Consider the following 18,078-nt stretch of genomic DNA (forward strand, 5'->3'; position numbering starts at 1 on the left):
GAGGGAGTAATTAGCGATTTCCAATAAATATCAGTGGCCCAAACAGAATTTACCTAATTCTGTTTTTTTCCTTTTTTTTTTTTAATTTTTTTTTTCTTGGAGAAACATTAAATCCTTCTCTTACCGAAAACCAAACCCTATCAGTGATAAAGAGGCAGACCAATTTAGATTCTAGAGAGAGAGAGGAGAGAAATTCAATTCTGCAGAAGAAGAAGCCATGGATGCGCTTAGGAAGCAGCTGGATGTTTTGATGGGAGCGAATCGAAACGGCGATACTGAGGAGGTGAGCCGAAAGTACTACGATCGTGATGTGTGCCGCCTCTTCCTCGCCGGACTCTGCCCCCACGAGCTTTTCCAACTCACCGTACGTTTTATACAACGCTCATCCAGTGGGGCTTCGCATTTTTAATTCGTTCCATTTTACTGTATTTTCTTGCTCCTTTTTTTTTTCTTTTTAAGAAATGGCAAAGCATGCAACGGATTGATGTTAGGGTTTGATTTGATTTTACTTTTCAATGTTGCTTTCTTCTGTTCAATTTTGAGTTAATCATCATCACGTAATTTGAAGTTATTATGTTGATTAGTTTTAAAAAGTTGAGTGTATGATTTTCACGGAGTTTTGGAAGTTCGACTGTGCGGTTTATTCCATAACTATGCAGATTGTTCTGTTCAATTTTGAGTTAATCATCACGTAATTTGAATTTATTATGCTGATTGGTTTCAAAAGTTGTGTGTATGATCTTCACTAAGTTTTTTTCAAGTTCGACTATGCGGTTTATTCCATAACCTCATTTTATTTTTGTTTTTTTTATTTGTTCTTTTTTTCTTAATGCAGAAAATGGATAAGGGACCATGTCCCAAAATTCATTCATTGCAGCTGAGGAAAGAGTATCCTTTCTATGGCGGATATGTGGAGATATTTGTGACATAGTTTATTATTTACTTTCAGATGTTCTTAGAAATTAGGTATATCTGTCTAGTCAATTTTGGAATTACAAAACTGGATTAGTTTGGGGAGTAGCCAAAATTTTCCATACGATTATTAGGAGAACAAAATCAACATCCGCACTGAGTTGCATTCTTTTAATTGCTTAAAAAAACTTGGAAAAAAAGGTTTATCTTCCCAAAAGATGTGAGTTATACTCCGTAAACATCTTGATAGAGGTGTAGCTAAGGAAGAAAATAAATTTACATACTTGTGCTGCTGTGGTTTGTTCAGATGTTCATGTGATTTTCTTTAAATCACAAAATATTTAGCAAAACTTGTCAATAATACCGCAGCTGCTTAATGTCATGCAACATTAACATGTACTTGCATGGAGCGGTTGGATGACTAGGCTTCTATTATAATGTGACCTTGCAGCTTGAATTGGTCCTTGTTATAATTTAACTCACAATTCAGATATCAAGAAGCAAAGGCAAAAGATGTTGATAATTACGATAAGGACTTGGAGGATAACATAGACAGACTTATTGTTGAGTGTGATCGTAAAATTTCTAGGGCTTTGAAGAGACTCGATGAAGAGGATGCTAAAGCAGCTATAGCAATCTCGGTATCAGAAGTTACCCAGGTAGTTTTGTAAATTTCAATATTTCCCCGTTCTACCCCTTTACTTCAACAGCAGTAGTAAATATTGTGGAATTGCAGGCGCCAGATATTATTGAGATTTCGAAGCAAATAAAAGAAAAAATGAAAGAAGCTGATCAAGCTGGTAAGTCTGTTAGTGAGATGTGTGATTAATATCGGTATCGTAATTCAAGGTCTTGATAGGCTGTTGGTAGAAATAATATGAATAGTTTAGGTTGACTTGTGAGCAATTTTCTTGTTGGACAAATCTTTCATCATTCAAGTTATAGTTATAAGTGATTCAAGCAATTAACCAATCACACCTCTGGACATTCATCTGATGATGTTGCTAAACATTGTCTGACTTTATAGATCTCGAAGGCAATACAGACATGAAGATTCGAGCTTTGGAATTGCTTGACGAACTAAGAGCTACAAGAGCAGACAAGCAGGTTTTAAACTCTTTTAGACATTTACTTTAGTCTTTATATCCATTGAAAATGATATAACAGTTAGCAATAGAAGTAGACTTTTAATTATGTTCAACGGCAGGCGACGCTTCTTTTGGATGCTTTCAACAGAGATCGCGCATCTCTTCCCCAGCCCTTGATAAATGCTCAGCAGTTGACACCAGTGCCAGCAGCTATTTCAGACCCTCACATACAAGAAATGATCAATGAGAAGCTAAAGAAAGCTGAAGAGCTTGGTAAGATGTGCATGTGGTTTGTCATTAAAGAATTTGTAAGCTATGTCAAATAATGAATATTTGTATGTATTGTTTTTAGAGTATTTTCAAGATTTTTAAAATACTGTTTGTATGGATAAAAGGCTGGATGTACCTAGAGTCGAAGAGTCCTTTGGGTTTTAAACATCATAATGTAGCTATCCAAAATGGATATTAGCTAGATGTAAAAATGTCAAGTAATGCTACCTTTGTGGGTGTTGACTATCTTGGTTATGTTTCCCTTATTTGTATTAATTAGGTGAACAAGGAATGGTAGATGAAGCACAGAAAGCATTGGAAGAGGCTGAAGCACTCAAAAAGGTTCGTTATATTTCAGTTAGCATGTCACTCATCATGTGTGCATAGTCATTCTCAGCCATTACTCTATTATATCGTTCTTGGAAATCATGCACCTTGTACTTTAATTAGATTAACCGTTACTTTCATTTGATCCAGCTGCCAGCTCGACAGGAACCTGTGCTGGATTCCTCTAAGTACACTGCTGCTGATGTGCGAATCGTAAGTCGGCTGTCTTGCTAGTCTTGCAATTTAGATTTATTAATTTGTTGCTGCCGCCTGCCAGTTGTAGTTTTCTTGTGTGTTTGGTTAGTTATTTCTTGGACAAGATTTTGTCTCGTAGCAAATTTGATGGAACTACCTGTAACTTGATATGAGTCTGTTTTGGAGTGCTTATGGCTAAATTTTGAAATATTTTCAAGGACCATTTCCATTTCATTTGGGGAGTTGAGGTATTTTAGGAAAATAATTTGAGAAAGAAGTAATTTTTGTTTGTATTTTGGGTTGTAGGTTGAGAGGAGACATTATGTACTATAATAGGCAAATCATGTCTCAAGTATCTGAAGAAATACAAGAATTTGTGATAAATTAATTTTTGTATGTACTTCAGCGGAGACCTTTTTTTTACCGTAGCGTCAAAATTATGTCTAGGAATTTCAAATTTGAATTCTAGAATTGAATTACAAACACAAGTTTTAAAAACAAAAGGAGCGAAAGTCTTTAGAATTGTAGAGCTGCAAGTATGACATCATTTTTCTTTTTCTATGTGAAGCATTTCAAGTTAATCTTGCGTACTGTTATGACAGAACCGTCGTTCTGAATATGATAAGGAACAGCTGGTTGGGATAAGATAACCACTATTCTTATATGGTTTTTTTGCTTGCTTGCAGACTGACCAAAAGCTTCGTGTCTGTGACATTTGTGGTGCATTCTTGAGTGTTTATGACAGGTAAATGTTTGCTAGCCTTGTAGTTAGAAGAATTTCTTCCTGGCAAATAATGAGAAAGTAGTAGTAAGAGTTTTGGGTACTACATTCTTTGACATGGGATTACACCTCCTTGTCACCAGCAGGCTTTTGGGCCCAGTTTTACGAGGATAACTTTTCCAGCTAAAGAATGTGCGTTATTTCCTGTTTATGTTTGTTGATGTTGCTAGAAAATTTACCAGGCTCCTATATTACAATTCCTTCATGATATAAGTCCTTTAAGATTGTTATGACAAGGGGGTTTGCCTATGTGGTTTTCAGTGATCGCCGATTAGCAGATCACTTTGGTGGAAAGCTCCACTTAGGCTATATGCTGATCCGTGAAAAGTTAGCTGACCTTCAGGTATGCCTACACAATCTGTTACTCTCTCTGTTTCACTCATCTTTTTTCTTTCATGAGTTTAAGATGATTTCTTTGCATGTTAAGAAGTGCTTCAACTTCTTAAGGTGGAACATATATGCTCATATTTTTGCACGTTTGAGCAATATATTCTAACCCCTTTCTCCTTTTATCGAGCGTAAAAGTATATTTTCCATTCTAATACTTAGTGGCTTTTTTTTTTGCTCTGTCCAAAAGATCATGCATCAACACCTAAGTTGGCACTGTAAATATTTTGCTTCAGGTGCTGCTATAATCTTTCAATTTCTTCTATAGAGATTCTCAGTTTACTTGTCTCTGTGAGTTTTTCTATCCTAGTAGAAGAGCCCTCAATTACATAAATTGCTGAATTATTGTGTACATTTGCGACATGTTTGAGATATTAGGAAACACGGAGCTGAGTTGTTTCAGGTAATCATCAGTTTGGGTATTGTTGGTATGCTCTTTGAAGTTTTCTGAAGTAATCATAAACCAACTAGTGTTGATTAAACTCATCACACGAACAAGGTTTGAAAATTCGAAGAATGTAGTTTGGTAAAATGAGGTCTACTTAGCTTTACTAAGCTGCAGCTTAGCTTGGTTTGTTTCTGAACCCAAAAGTAAATTAAATGAGGTACTTTGGTACCCGTACCCATTTTTCACTTACTATCGAACTAGTGGAGATGAGGGTATCTTTATTGAGTACGGGTTTATGAGATTCCATTTTCGGTCTTCTTTGACTGGCTGTACCATTTAGCATGACTCCTCTTTCAGTTTGGTGGTAGTCTTTTTTTTTTTTTTTTTTATCCTTTTCTTATTGCATCTACAAATTCAGTAGCTGTCTATGCAATATTGAGTCGTGACCAAGCGACCCACTAGACTCAGTCCAAAAAAGCCAAATTCCACTATTCAAATATGATGCAATCAAAGGTAATAGCCACTGCTGTATAAGCTAAGCTCGCACTCTATTGTTGATTCAACTTCATTTGCTTGGGTTAAGCGTTGGAGTGTGGAGCATGTACAGTAGATTGGCAATGGATATAGAGAAAGGTGTTTACTTGACAACTTTACTCTTTTTGACCAAGTTATACCGAGTTTTGATGAAAAGGCAGTGAAGTTTCATACGCACCATATATTTCTGTGCTTTCAGTTCACCTGGTACTATTTTCTATATCTACCTAAAGAAATTTGATTATGTTGTACCAAATGCATTTTTTTTATTTGATCATTGCCAGGAAGAGAGAGACAAGAAACGCAAAGCCTATGAAGAAGAGAGAAGGTTGATATAAAATTCCTGTTAAAAAAAACGCAAGCACGTTTTCCTCTCTTAGCTTTCTAGTGGTGCGTTTGAATTAACTTGTTAGTTTATTCAGGTCAAGAGATCGGATAAGCCGTGAGAGAGAATCTAGCAAGGATCGAGATAGAGGTGATAGCCGTGAACATGGAAGAGATATTGACCGTAGGAGCAGAGATCGGGACAGGCATTATGACCGTGACTACGAACGAGAGCGTGAAAGAGATAGAGAATATTCCCGCAGCTATGATTCTAGAAGTCACCGGAGATCTCGATCCCGCTCAAGAGACCGCACAAGGGACTATGACCGCCACAGGTTTTGTATCCATCTATATCTTACATTCTCTTGGTTACTTGAAATATATCCTTAATTATTATATTTATTAAGACTATTGAACTCTGGTACATAACTAAGATGACTAAATGATTAAAACCTTATATATTACAAGTTGTTTTTGTAATTATTATTTATTATATGAAAATCCTGACATGCCTTTATTTTTTTTATTTTTTTTTCCTTCCGTTATTTTACCAGGCGTTATGATCGTTACTAGCTGGACAATCGATATTTCATATAGGGAATGGAACTGAAGTTTGTATCTTCTGTTTATGAAGGCTGATGGTAACTAGGAAGATTTGATTTAATTTGGCTTAAAATGAATTCCGAATTCGGTAGTGAGTGAAATGGATGTTGTCTCTATGTTAAATTCTGCGAAAACTGTAGGGATTTATTTGATGCGGGATTGCTTAGCTCCATTTGCTTGAACTACATGGTGTTATGACCAATTGTTCTGTTTTCGTTTTGACTCGAAAATTTTGGGTTTTGTGAAAACTCTTTAAAGCAGTTGTTGCAACAGCTTTGAGAAAGAATGGAAGAGATTGAAGGACGACAGCCACCGTGTATTCTGAACTTGAATGGTAAAACTTGGACTCATTTTCGCAGGTTTTGACAAAACAAATTCATTCTTTTCTTTTCTTTTTTTTGGTCAAAATGTGAATTTTATTATGTTCATGAAATTAGTATCTGTATTTTCTGTTTTGCATTATAAATACTTAATAGCATGGAGGCAAAATTGTATGACATCAATCAATAGGCAAAATTGAGGGAGGTGATAAATGTCAATTCAGTTTTAATAATTTTGTTGACTTTAAACGTGATTTTGACCATTTTGAAGATTGAATTTGGCAAAACTCAAAAATAAGAACTTGCAGTTCTTTCAATTAACTTTCTAATTGAACACGAATCACCAAGATCAGATGTTAGGTCAGAAAGATATACATGCATCTTTGTTACCAAATATCCAATCTAACTGATTCAAGTTGGATTAGAAAAGTTAATTCAAAGAAATGCAGTTTTCATTTTTTTTATTTTACTGAAACGAAAAAAATGGTCAAAATCACGTCCGAAAATAAAATAGTATTAGTAAAATTGAAACTGTCATGTCATGCATTTCTCAATGTACGTTAGCTATGCTATCATTTTAAAATTCTGAAAAATGTTAACGTGTCCCTCAAGAGATAGGCTAACGGTTAGAACAAGTGAACTTGTGTCAATTGACCAAAATTCGATTCTCTTAGCCAATGATCGCTAGATCAAGCTTGTCTCAATTCTTTTCTTCGAAAATTCCATTCTCAATTCATTACGACCTTTACTCATTGTAAAGTGAAATTTATAAAGTAGATTTTACTATTAATATTGTAATATACACGAATTCTCAAATCATTTTCTTAAAAGTAGTTACTCTAAATAAAGCCTTAAAAAAAAAAAAAAAAAAAAAAAAGAATACGCCACATCGAAATATATGGTCAGGCCGGTGATATTAGTCACCCTTTCTCTCTCTTCATCGTAGAAGAAACTCCTCTCTCTCTCTCTCTCTAAACCCCTACGAAATAAAATTGTTCCCCGTACAAATCTCTCCTTCCCACGCAGAGAACTCTCTGAAAATGGCTTTGCAGAATCAAACGACGACGATCGCAATGCTCATATTCTTCGCATCATTATCTCCCAACACAGCGGACGAAAATTCCCAATCCTCCCCGGCGGCGTCGTTTTACGACGTCCTCAGCTCCAACGGTCTGCCAATTGGCCTCTTCCCCAAGGGCATCTCCGATTTCTCAATCGACCCTACCTCCGGCGCCTTCCGCCTCCGCTTGCTCTCCTCTCCTTCCCCCTGCGACGCCAACTTCGAGACGCGCGTGAGATACGAGCGCGACATCTCCGGCAGCGTGAATTACGGGAGGATCGCCAATTTGTCGGGGGTTTCCACGCAGGAGCTGTTTCTGTGGCTCCCCGTGAAAGGCGTGCAGGTCGATATTCCGAGCTCCGGTTTGATTTACTTCGACGTCGGTGTGGTTTCCAAGCAGTTTTCGCTGTCCTATTTCGAAACGCCCAAGGATTGCAACGCCGTGGAGGATGCCGATGGTGATGCTGGTGGCGGAAACGACGTCGTTTTGCTTGATGATGGCCGTGTGCGGATTGCTGAGGTTAGTAATTATTGAAAATGTTTTATTTCGTTTTTATTTTCTTATGAAACTCGTGTCTCGATTTACGATTTACGATCAATGGAGATATTATTATAAGGAAATTTAAAAACTCGAATAGCCATCGCTTCAATTTTGATATGTGTTTGAGTACTTGTTCTTGTTTAATCAATTGTACACCAGAGCGAAATTCGTCAGCATTCAACGTGTTTTATGTAGCCTATTAGCTTTCGACAAGGTGTGTAACGGGTATTTCTCGGTAGTTTATTCAAATCTTGGATTACATTCAAGAATATTTAGTAATTGGATGAGCTCCGACAGAGTCGAATGATGACCGGTGCAATTCTTTTAGGGGATACACGAAGAGAGAGAGGGAGAGACATAGAGAAAGAGAGGGAGGGAGAGGTACTAATTGGAATATACTATGTCAAAAATAAGTGGGCTAAGTGAGATAGATTAGATTTTTCGATAAAAGACGAGCTTTTCTACGCGATAGCGAAAAACAAACCGGAAACGAGGCAGTGTTTAGGATATGCGGCAGCCAACAACTTAAAAGAGAGACAACTACTATAGGAGTAAAATACGAGACAGCAACTATGCTCGGGCGCACATTTGTTATATCGCATTATTTTTCGTTTCCTTTTATCGGTTATCGATGTTGCTATTATCGTATTCAATCGCCTGCAGAGCTTTACTTGGTCGTTTCCTTATGTATGGAATCCACAGTGGTGACCTTAAGTGTTTATCTTTTCCTTTTGCAGAGTCAATCGGGAGAATTTGTGAGGACACGTTTTACGAACCAAGAACCGAGAGCTGTTTCGTGAGTATCAAACAAAATGATCTGATACATTTGTTTGCCGGCCCTTCCCTCATATATATCGGGGCAAATGTTGTAATTGTGTAAACGACGGGGGACTACAGGCTAAAGGTATATATATATATATATATATATATATATATATGTATGTTTTTCATTTCTATGAGTGTTTTTTTTCTGATGGCTGCAGTTGTATAATAGTTAACATGCACTCTCTCTCCCATCTGTAAAAAGGTGTAGTGTGCACCTTGGAATTCTGTAAATGAAAAATAGGATTGTGTACGAGAAAAATATATCATGTTAAAATGGTTTTTTTTTTTATTTATTTATTTGCAATGTAAACTGATGGAATTCTGTTGTGATGTTGTAAGAAAAAAAACATTTAAAATAATTCAAGGACAAAGTTATTACTAAAAAATATCTTGAAGTAGGAGAAAAATGTGTGTTTTTTCTCTATAAAAATGAATAAAATTATGTATGGAGTTAGTTATTAGATGAAATTAAGTTTAAACACTAGTCAAGAAATAGGTACTAGCTAACACCTCTATGTAGCACGGACATGGAAAAGGGAAAACGACGTGTCACAAAAATGGTGATACATAAATTTAGGGGAAACGTATAAATATAAAAAGTATATGGGTATATTTATAAATATATTATATAAATATATATAAGATTTTATTTACATATATATATATTTTTTTTTATATATTTCCATACAACCATATTCAAAATAAGTATTATTATTTACTATCAATTTGCAGTAAATCATTAAATCATGTAAATGATTTAGGAAACAACAAAAAGAAATTGGAAAGTTGCTGCTCTTCAAACATTTTTCTAACTTTTTAGAAATTTCAAAATGGTCCATAAAGTATCCAGCAAGTGTTCTCGAGTGCGAAGTCCAAACTATTGGAATGGGTTGGCCCAATAAATAATTCAATCGATCCAATAAATTACAATATATAATAAAGGGTGAATTACAAAAACTTCATGAAGTTAGGTTAAATTACTAAAATCACTTTCACCTATTCGTAATTACCGAAATACCCTTTATGTTGTCTCCGTCTTACACCACCAATCCCCTATAGTGTGACTTAGGAATCGACTTTACACAGTTTCGGGTATCTTCTTTTATTTCTCACCTGTTTAACATAAGGTATAATAAACTATACACGTTTTCTGTTAACAGTAAATCGGAGGGGGATTTTAGTAATTACGGATAGGTGTGGGCATTTTTCGTTATTTAACCAAAATTCAGGGATTTGTTTGTAATTTACCCTATAATAAAAACAAAGTTAGAAAAAGGAAAAATGAAAAAGAAAAAAAAGAAAATTAAAATCTGATCCTCGCTCTTCTTTAAACCACAAACAAAAAAGGGAAAAATAAAAACGAAAAATATACATAATAGATTCCTGCACTGAATAATTTCGCCATAGTCAAATTGATTCACGAAGCTCTGTTCTCCCATTTTCCATTCGATTCTAACACTACTATCTCCGTACGAGCAGCCGACTCTGAATCAGTGAAGAAGATAACTGCAATTGATTGATGGTAATGGCAGCAGTAAGAGCTCCAATGGCAGGGATAACTTCCTCTACGGTTACCCCCTCTACACCGTCGTGCAATAGAGGGGTTATTATTGTCAAAGCGCATCCCTTCCGACCTTCCTTTTTTGGCCATGGAGGTAATTTATACTGAATTACCTATCTATTTTCTGGTTTTGATGATTGAGTGTACAACATTTTCAGCGTACGGTACTGTTTACATGATTTTTTGTGGCTTCCATCTGTTTTGTTGTTGGTTTTCATTTTACCTAGGTTGTTTACTGGAAATGTTTGTTGTGAAATTGTTTGTTTCAAGTAGCATAAGATGGTAATTTTGATATTGTTTTTTTTTTCCTTTTCCCCCTTATGTCTAGATGCACAGTGTGTTATATGCAAGCAGCTTCTCTTATTAGTATAAAAGATATCATAGTCCCGTAATGCCTGGTTCGGTCGGAATTATATATCGTAGCATAGAAAGTATGAAACTGGCCAGCAGAATACCTGTGGATAGTTGAAGGTTTTTTTTTACGAGGAACTTTCTGATCTGATCCAATCTGATTTTGGTGTTCGATTTATCAAACAACGTTTCTGGTTATTTTTCATTGACAGCAAGTTTGGTACACTCCGTAGTTTCGAGTACTTCTTTTGATTCCTGTTGCGTGTTTTGATTTAAGTTGCTGTATGTTATATATGATGTGAATTGTGAATGAACATAATAAAATCATGAGTCTCGTTTGAAAGTCTAAATTATTTTATATGCAACTGCTGGACCTGTTGCTGAAGTGCTTATACTTGATATGTGTAAGTGGTCTGCTTCTATTTTTGCTCTTTAATAATGGATCACTTGTGTTTTCATTTTTTTCAGTTGGCGCTCCAAAATATACAGGGATACGGTTATCTTATTCCACTAGGTCACGATGCAATAGTCATGGAGGTGGCGCTCTTGGTACTCAAATGAACCTGTTTGATCGATTTGCTAGAGTTGTTAAGGTTATTTAGCATTTTTGAGTTCTTTTAGCACTATTGGCTTCATTGATAAACCAACAAAATGTTAGTAACCATGTTTTATATCTTTTAAGTGTAGTCGTATGCAAATGCTCTGATCAGCACCTTTGAGGACCCAGAGAAAATATTGGAACAGACTGTTATTGAAATGAACGACGATTTAATCAAGATGCGTCAAGCTACAGCTCAAGTACGTCATGCCATTATTTCTTCCCCTTCGCTACTCTTTTGTTTCCTCTATGAATTAAATCCTTTTAGAAGGAAGTGGGACTCGATCTTATTTTTCTGTATTTACTAAAATGTTATGTTTTACATGGGGAGTGTTATCTCAAAGGCTGTTATTCATAGGATGAAAGGATAGTTTTGTAATTAGACCAAAAGATGAACAGTTTGACCGTGTACCTGTTAAACTTCTAATGACATTTTAGCTATTGTATAGATTATAATCATAAATATGGCTATGGAATTAGGAAGGTTTGGATTGAGCGAGTTTCACTCAGAGTGATAGACATCAATTGGGGGATAAATTTAGCCAGTCATTTAACTATAACCGAAAAAGCCTGCAATTCTTAGAAGAGCTATAATGGAGGAAGGTAAATTATTACTATAAATATTGTTTTGCAGGTTTTGGCTTCTCAGAAGCAGTTGGAGAACAAATACAAATCTGCACAACAAGCTTCTGAAGATTGGCAAGTGTCATCAAATATATATCTATTATTTTAATCCCTTCCATTTCCTTGAAGCTGTGACCTAAGCTTTAGTTTAATCACAGGTATCGTAGAGCGCAACTTGCTCTTGGAAAGGGCGAGGAGGACCTTGCTCGTGAAGCTCTTAAGCGTAGAAAATCTTATGCTGTAAGGACCTTAAATTAGTTAGACGATGAAAATTATGCAACCTTTTTCTGATGAGTTTAGTTACTGATAAAAATCGAGAAGCATCTTTTCAAAAGTTGTTTCATAATGCATTTTGTTGTGTTCGGTTCGGATTTTTGCCTAAAAGTGGATCTGTGTGAACTTAATACTACAGTGACCGAGTTAATCCAAAGATATATTTTTTTACTTTGTGAATATATCAATAATTTATTCAAACAATATTAAAGTACCATGTTAATTTATCCAGTAAAGCAGAGATATTACATCTTGAGTCTGGGTTCAATGAGTAGCATGGTGAATATGTGTTATATTCCTACTAAACAACTTATACAAGACAACATGGTATACGTTACTCCAAAAGTAGAATTTTGGCATATTATCTACATGCAAGGAAAGTAGCACTCCTTTTAAATTCGACAAGGTTTTCTTCAAGTTTGATGTTTCTTGATTGTAATTTGATCGGTCACTTTTATGTTCCCCTCCACTTGTTTGCTTTTTCTAGTTAATAAGTGGGTAGCATGAGCAAACATTTTGAACTAATTCATGCCTGAAAAGGGATTTCCTTATGTCACCACCAATGTTTTCTTTATTGATTCACGTTTTACAAAACTTGCAGGATAATGCAAGTGCTTTGAAAAATCAGCTTGATCAGCAGAAAAGTGTTGTTGATAACCTTGTCTCCAATACAAGGGTGAGTTACCGTACAAAATGTTACAATTATTTTCCTTTTTCAGTTTATATTTCAGAAATACAATGCATTTGCTTAGTCAGGCACATATGCATCACGCGGCCGTATTAATGCATTTCTTATAGTAACCTGGTTTTTCTTAGCTATTTCTTTCCTTTCTTTTGATATATAATAAACTATCTACATTAGAAAATCATCATTCTGATTATCATGCAGCAACCTGTAAAATTTGGTCTTATTATCCATTCTATCTTGTTTGACAGTTGTTGGAAAGCAAAATACAAGAAGCTAGGTCTAAAAAAGATACCCTGAAAGCACGAGCACAATCTGCCAAGTCCGTTCTTGCCCTTTGTTACTACTTTTTTCGTCAATTCTCCTTGGCAATTTACTCGTATTGGTTGTAACCGGCTGTATTTTCTTCAGGACTGCGACAAAAGTGAGTGAGATGTTGGGTAATGTGAATACAAGCAGTGCTCTGTCTGCTTTTGAGAAGATGGAAGAAAAAGGTAAGATCATCAAAGTTATGCCTTTTGTTGCAATACAAGCTTTCAACCGAGCTCTATTATATTTGTTCCAAATTGTCCCGTTGCAATACAAGCTTTCAATCGAGCTCTGTTATATTTGTTCCAAATTGTCCCGTATCTTATGTGGAGTTTTAGAATATCATGTTCATAAATAGATTACTATTGTTTAAACCTTGCACTGAAACACAATAATTGCACCTTAACCACCTCCTTTAGCGGTCGAGGTAGATAGCCACCAAAAACACATACGCAAACTCATGCGCACATACGAGATAATACTGTAGTCTTCATCCTTAATATATGTAGAAATTTCAGTGATATCAATCTTGCATCTCATTCTTTAATAGCTCATGTATAATATGATAACAAAAATGTAACTCCAGTAGTGATTTGTATGACGCAAGTTACCTTAAAGATTATCCATGTTCTTCTTGACAGTTTTGGCGATGGAATCTCAGGCGGATGCGATTAATCAACTGAGCAGTGATGAACTTGAAGGAAAGGTACTTAGATGTGCTCTAGTTATCTGAGACTCAACAATTTTAGTTCTATTGCTTTCGTCGCTGTATTTGTTTTGTCGAGTTGCTAGTTCTATGATTAGCAGCTATAATATAACCGCTCGACTTTAGCCAACCCTTGAGATCCTTATTTTCCATTCATCTATTTCCTCTTATGTTGCATGACAGTATGTCTGTGGGTGGAGCCAATGAATTTAGTCCATCGCCCGTTTAAACAATCTTTTCTGAACCAAGGCATGACCTTCATCACATAAAAACCGTGATTGCATTTCTCGTTTTTTTTTTTTTCCTTTTTTTGGCAGTTTGCTTTACTAGAGACTTCTTCAGTTGATGATGATCTTGCCGACTTGAAGAAACAACTCTCCGGAAACACCAAGGTACTTTCTGTATATATATTCTCTTCCTTCACATTTCACACCCCCCCCCCCCCCCCCCCCCCACCCAAAACTGCAAAATTCCATCTGATATTTTCTCTAACTTGATGTACAATCATTCAATTAGTGCCCTTACTAATGAAATGTAATAACTATTAACGAACATCTACATTTTTGTTTTTGTTGAGCAGAAGGGAGATCTTCCACCGGGGAGAACACCGGTTACAAGCTTAAAGTTTCAAGATCCTGATATCGAGAATGAGCTGAACGAACTAAGGCAAAAGGCCAAGGAATACTAGTTCTATTTTCTTGATATATATACATACATATATATGTTGAGCACTCTACATTTCTGGGCAAACTTGGATTCAGGATTTTCAAAAGAGATGAGTACTTTATTCTGTCTATAATACTTTTATGCACGGTGGCGGCAGCGGTGGTGGTGGTGGTGGAGGCGTTGCGATATTAGGAAACGTGTACATTATATATCAATTGTGGCACTCTAAGATAACTATCTCTCAACTTCTCTATTCTTTTAGGTATATCTTCTTTTTGAATTTCTGCACAAGTCTCTAATTTATATTTCACGGGATTAACAATACTTGTTTTTTGTTTTTTTTTTAATATATAAATGGTTTGATAATAGTTCATAATTATTGGCCTGTAATTAGATTTTTCTAAAAAAATAAACTATTGTAAACGTCGGAAAACTCGACTTTAAAAGTTGTCGTTGCAACAAAAGCAAAAACGTGTCAAGTAACTTTTTGTTCAAAACATGTTTTTTAAGCATTTTGCAAACCACGACTTTAAAATATATTTTCAACACAAAGAAGTCAAGAAACAAAGATCATCGATGAACCATATATAACATTCTCACTGGAATCAGACTTTTAACAGAGTACATTCAATCACGAACACGACAAAATGGAGTGATCTGTCTTACAATACACGCACACATTATAATTAAAACAAATCTTGATAAATATATCGAAAAGTAGTTCCAAATTAGATGCCAAAAAAGAATTATCGAAAGGCTCATTTAGTTCGATGAGCCAAGTAAAACAAAATCACCGCATGTTCAAATTAATACCGCGTCTGATGACAAAGATTTTACGATGAACAACCTTCCTACTCCCTCGTACCTTTTCAGTCTGCTCTATGGCTCAATCACAAAAAGAGGCTGTCGACAGTAAAAAGAATAAAGTAAGGAAACAAATGAAAGGACATTCTAGAGAAATTTTATTTAATACCGGATTTTTAACAATTTTAATATTAGATCTAATATAAAGAAACGAATATCGTACTACCTAAACAATTAGTTTGTCAATTGGGACTTAATATAATCCAATCCATTCAAATTAATTTGACTAATACAACTGAACAAGACCTTACTTAATTAGCATGATTATTCATTAATCTAAAGAGAACTCACTGTGTCAATACTGACTGGCTTGCCATCTTCCCCGAGAATCTCAACTAATGTTCCAGATTGATCAGCCTGCAAAGAGTTCATTTACGCAACAATAGAGAGATAAGCAAGTTGTGCACTAATCAATACTATCAAATTTGCAGTGGATACTGCAGAATAATGCGCTTGTACGGATATTTCCCGACTATTAACATGTTTAGATATCGATTTACAAGCAGTTAATGCTAGCGCCTTTTGCAAAGACCAAAAGGTAATCAGTTTATTACAACTTTCAAACAGTAAAGGAAAAATAAAGGGGTACAGAGAAAAAAAATTACTGCTTACTTCTATTTCATTCATCAATTTCATGGCCTCGATGATGCATAGAACCTGTCCCTTTTGTACTTTATCTCCAATCTGCAAAAAAATTGCATTAGTCAAAATGAAAGAGAGAGAAAGAGTATGACTTAACTTATTCATACATTAGATCCATGTATATCTAAGCTGTTACAAAAATAAATGATATCTTCATAGAATATCGGTACTAATAATTTGTAGTAGAAACAAATAAAACTATGTTTACATTATAGATGACAGACATCACAATCCTTCCAGTTTACCTTCACAAATGGTGGTTCACCAGGTGCTGGACTACGATATAAGGTTCCTGCCATGGGACACTTAAAAGGCGGATGAGATGACTTGGATGGTTGAGCTTTAGGAGGAGCAGGTGTTGCTGCAAGAGAAGCTGCAGCAGTCGGCACCACTGGAGATGGTGCATAGACTGGCGGCAGAGCTGCAGGCTGAGGTTGAGACTGATAATATGTAACGGGGGGAGCAGCAGGTGGAGATAAGGCCTCCTTTTTACGTATCAATATTTCACAGTCAAATTGTTTCAAATGCAGTTCCTTGATATCCTTAGAATCAACCAACCTATGAAAAGGGTATTTAACCTCGTTATTTCAGTTAAAAGGCGAAAGAGGAACTCACTCATAGGGAATCATATTAAAATACGTACTTGACGAGACTTGAAACTTGACTAATAAATTCGGATATTGATTCTTCGGATCTCAATGCAGCAGACGGAGGAAGCTCATTTGACGACTTGATACTCTTGGCTTCGACCGGTGACCCCTCTGATTTTACAGTAGTTGATGCAGCAGCTTTTGGCGATCCATCCACAGCAACCTTTAATTCAACAGATGGCTCCAGAAGGGTTTCCACGAAGGAACGGAAATTTGAAAAGAGTTCTTCAAATAAAATCCACGGGGAAAACCTTACCTCGTTTAGTTGAGCTCTTACCACAGTAGAACAGTTCGAGCCCGACTGCAAACCCTACAAAATGCAAAGCCATATGATGAAATGAGAATACATAAAAGCCAATTAAGCAATAGGAAAACCAGTAAAATTCGTTTGCTACAGTCAGGCCTTGGCAACCCGGAACGAAAAGTTGGAAGTAACATGAAATTCTTTCTCTGGATAGAAACAATATCGAGGAAACTGTTTAAAAAAGAAGAAGATATCGATAATATGCATACTAAAAAGACAAATACAGTGCTCTTCTACATCCAACTTAAGCATCAAAGTATTCATCCTATGCTAAAAACCAGTGCCTCCTAATCATTGTTAGCAGGATTTCTAGGTGAGGTGCGATTTCCGTATACATCAAGATCAATTACTTCAAAATACATACATATAATCACCGAATAAATCCACGAGCACACTTTTCACATTTGCCAATATGATCAGTCCCCCCACACATTCTAAAACGAAGCTAATTTTATTAAATTAAAAGAAGAACAACAGAAGAAGATAAAAAACCAATGGAATCAGATGGCTGAATTGTACCTTGGAAGAAAATCGGAGCTTGGGCTTGACAGAGAGGCGAAAGGACACCTTGTTCGGATGGGGTCCGTTGAGGAAATTGCGGTGGCAAATCGGTAAATAAGTGGAGGATTTAAGTGAATTCTCCGTCAAGGAGGCCGCCACCGCCGCCGCGGATGCATTTGCTGCTCCAAACGCCGCCGCCATTGCTCTCAAACTCAAATCCCAAGAGAAAAAAACAAAGAGCAATAAATCAACAGACAACACAAACAAAGAGCAGATAGAGATCAATAAATAACTACTTCGAAAAAAAAAAAAAAAAGATATAGCTACTGTGTGTATAGTGTGTGTGAGTTTGGGGAATCCGCCGGAGGAGAGTAGTGGTGGAGCAGCGGCGATGGAACCAAAGAGTGGTGCAAGACAAAAAAGACAACAGTACAACTGTGACTGTGTAGATCGACGGCGTCGTTTTGGATCTGAGGGTGCCGCTTATATATGGAACACTATCGAGTGGGGCCCACATTGGTGATAGCTTTCGGCTTGAGTTGTACCTTGTGCTGTGGAGGTTGTACATTGATTTGAAGTGGCGCAGATCTATTGGTTGAAGGTGGAATTGTAGGCCCCGTAGAGTGTGATTTTTAGCGCGCTCGAGGCCAATCGTGTGCTGACACGTGTTAGTGAAATTAATTTCATAACTGGGTACAAATTTAATTGTTTGTTGTAAATTTGGTACCCTTATTACCAATAATGTCGACAATAGTTTTATTTTTTCTCTTTTTTCTTTTCTTTTTAGGG

At 36.1% G+C, this 18,078-nt stretch overlaps 4 protein-coding genes across 6 annotated transcripts; 3 read left to right on the forward strand and 1 right to left on the reverse strand.

Annotated features, from left to right (window-relative positions):
- Positions 1-88: 88 nt before the first annotated feature.
- LOC105955615 (U1 snRNP-associated protein usp106) lies at positions 89-6,184 on the forward strand. The gene is made up of 13 exons (XM_012979377.2): positions 89-364; positions 836-888; positions 1,403-1,571; positions 1,649-1,712; positions 1,940-2,019; positions 2,120-2,273; positions 2,551-2,612; positions 2,748-2,810; positions 3,479-3,537; positions 3,835-3,916; positions 5,167-5,210; positions 5,305-5,541; positions 5,761-6,184. The coding sequence occupies exons 1-13, from the start codon at positions 218-220 to the stop codon at positions 5,777-5,779; spliced, it is 1,233 nt and encodes a 410-aa protein (XP_012834831.1). The 5' UTR covers positions 89-217; the 3' UTR covers positions 5,780-6,184.
- Positions 6,185-7,014: 830 nt separating this feature from the next.
- Positions 7,015-8,846, forward strand: LOC105955616 (uncharacterized). The gene is made up of 2 exons (XM_012979378.2): positions 7,015-7,709; positions 8,468-8,846. The coding sequence occupies exons 1-2, from the start codon at positions 7,170-7,172 to the stop codon at positions 8,528-8,530; spliced, it is 603 nt and encodes a 200-aa protein (XP_012834832.2). The 5' UTR covers positions 7,015-7,169; the 3' UTR covers positions 8,531-8,846.
- A 992-nt stretch (positions 8,847-9,838) lies between these two features.
- Positions 9,839-14,650, forward strand: PTAC4 (plastid transcriptionally active 4). The gene is made up of 11 exons (XM_088820050.1): positions 9,839-10,210; positions 10,936-11,060; positions 11,155-11,265; positions 11,700-11,764; positions 11,848-11,929; positions 12,564-12,638; positions 12,899-12,969; positions 13,059-13,141; positions 13,598-13,662; positions 13,980-14,054; positions 14,243-14,650. The coding sequence occupies exons 1-11, from the start codon at positions 10,075-10,077 to the stop codon at positions 14,348-14,350; spliced, it is 996 nt and encodes a 331-aa protein (XP_088676176.1). The 5' UTR covers positions 9,839-10,074; the 3' UTR covers positions 14,351-14,650.
- Positions 14,651-14,901: 251 nt separating this feature from the next.
- LOC105955614 (biotin carboxyl carrier protein of acetyl-CoA carboxylase 1, chloroplastic) lies at positions 14,902-17,744 on the reverse strand. Of its 3 annotated transcripts, none has more exons than XM_012979375.2 (8): positions 17,617-17,744; positions 17,308-17,500; positions 16,741-16,785; positions 16,478-16,647; positions 16,080-16,392; positions 15,805-15,876; positions 15,484-15,549; positions 14,902-15,231 (listed from the first exon to the last, which is right to left on the reverse strand). In XM_012979375.2, the coding sequence occupies exons 2-8, from the start codon at positions 17,488-17,490 to the stop codon at positions 15,208-15,210; spliced, it is 873 nt and encodes a 290-aa protein (XP_012834829.2). In that variant the 5' UTR covers positions 17,491-17,500; positions 17,617-17,744; the 3' UTR covers positions 14,902-15,207. The 3 variants fall into 3 exon arrangements, with proteins under 3 accessions (XP_012834829.2, XP_012834828.2, XP_088676177.1); XM_012979374.2 differs by having other exon boundaries at positions 16,741-16,794; XM_088820051.1 differs by having other exon boundaries at positions 16,741-16,794; positions 17,308-17,494; positions 17,617-17,741.
- Positions 17,745-18,078: the final 334 nt, after the last annotated feature.

This window comes from Erythranthe guttata, chromosome 6 (assembly GCF_056151865.1).
Source record: "Erythranthe guttata isolate IM_541 chromosome 6, IM_541, whole genome shotgun sequence".
NCBI lineage: Eukaryota > Viridiplantae > Streptophyta > Magnoliopsida > Lamiales > Phrymaceae > Erythranthe > Erythranthe guttata.

Coding starts and splice junctions, on each gene's coding strand:
- PTAC4 (XM_088820050.1), top strand. CDS start 10,075: ATGGTAATGGCAGCAGTAAGAGCTCCAATGGCAGGGATAACTTCCTCT. Junction 11,061..11,154: donor GATTTGCTAGAGTTGTTAAG/GTTATTTAGCAT, acceptor TTTTAAGTGTAG/TCGTATGCAAATGCTCTGAT. Junction 11,266..11,699: donor TGCGTCAAGCTACAGCTCAA/GTACGTCATGCC, acceptor ATTGTTTTGCAG/GTTTTGGCTTCTCAGAAGCA.
- LOC105955615 (XM_012979377.2), top strand. CDS start 218: ATGGATGCGCTTAGGAAGCAGCTGGATGTTTTGATGGGAGCGAATCGA. Junction 365..835: donor ACGAGCTTTTCCAACTCACC/GTACGTTTTATA, acceptor TTCTTAATGCAG/AAAATGGATAAGGGACCATG. Junction 1,572..1,648: donor CGGTATCAGAAGTTACCCAG/GTAGTTTTGTAA, acceptor GTGGAATTGCAG/GCGCCAGATATTATTGAGAT.
- LOC105955616 (XM_012979378.2), top strand. CDS start 7,170: ATGGCTTTGCAGAATCAAACGACGACGATCGCAATGCTCATATTCTTC. Junction 7,710..8,467: donor GCCGTGTGCGGATTGCTGAG/GTTAGTAATTAT, acceptor TTCCTTTTGCAG/AGTCAATCGGGAGAATTTGT.
- LOC105955614 (XM_012979374.2), bottom strand. CDS start 17,490: ATGGCGGCGGCGTTTGGAGCAGCAAATGCATCCGCGGCGGCGGTGGCG. Junction 16,795..17,307: donor AGCTCCGATTTTCTTCCAAG/GTACAATTCAGC, acceptor TGCATTTTGTAG/GGTTTGCAGTCGGGCTCGAA. Junction 16,393..16,477: donor CAAGTTTCAAGTCTCGTCAA/GTACGTATTTTA, acceptor CCCTTTTCATAG/GTTGGTTGATTCTAAGGATA.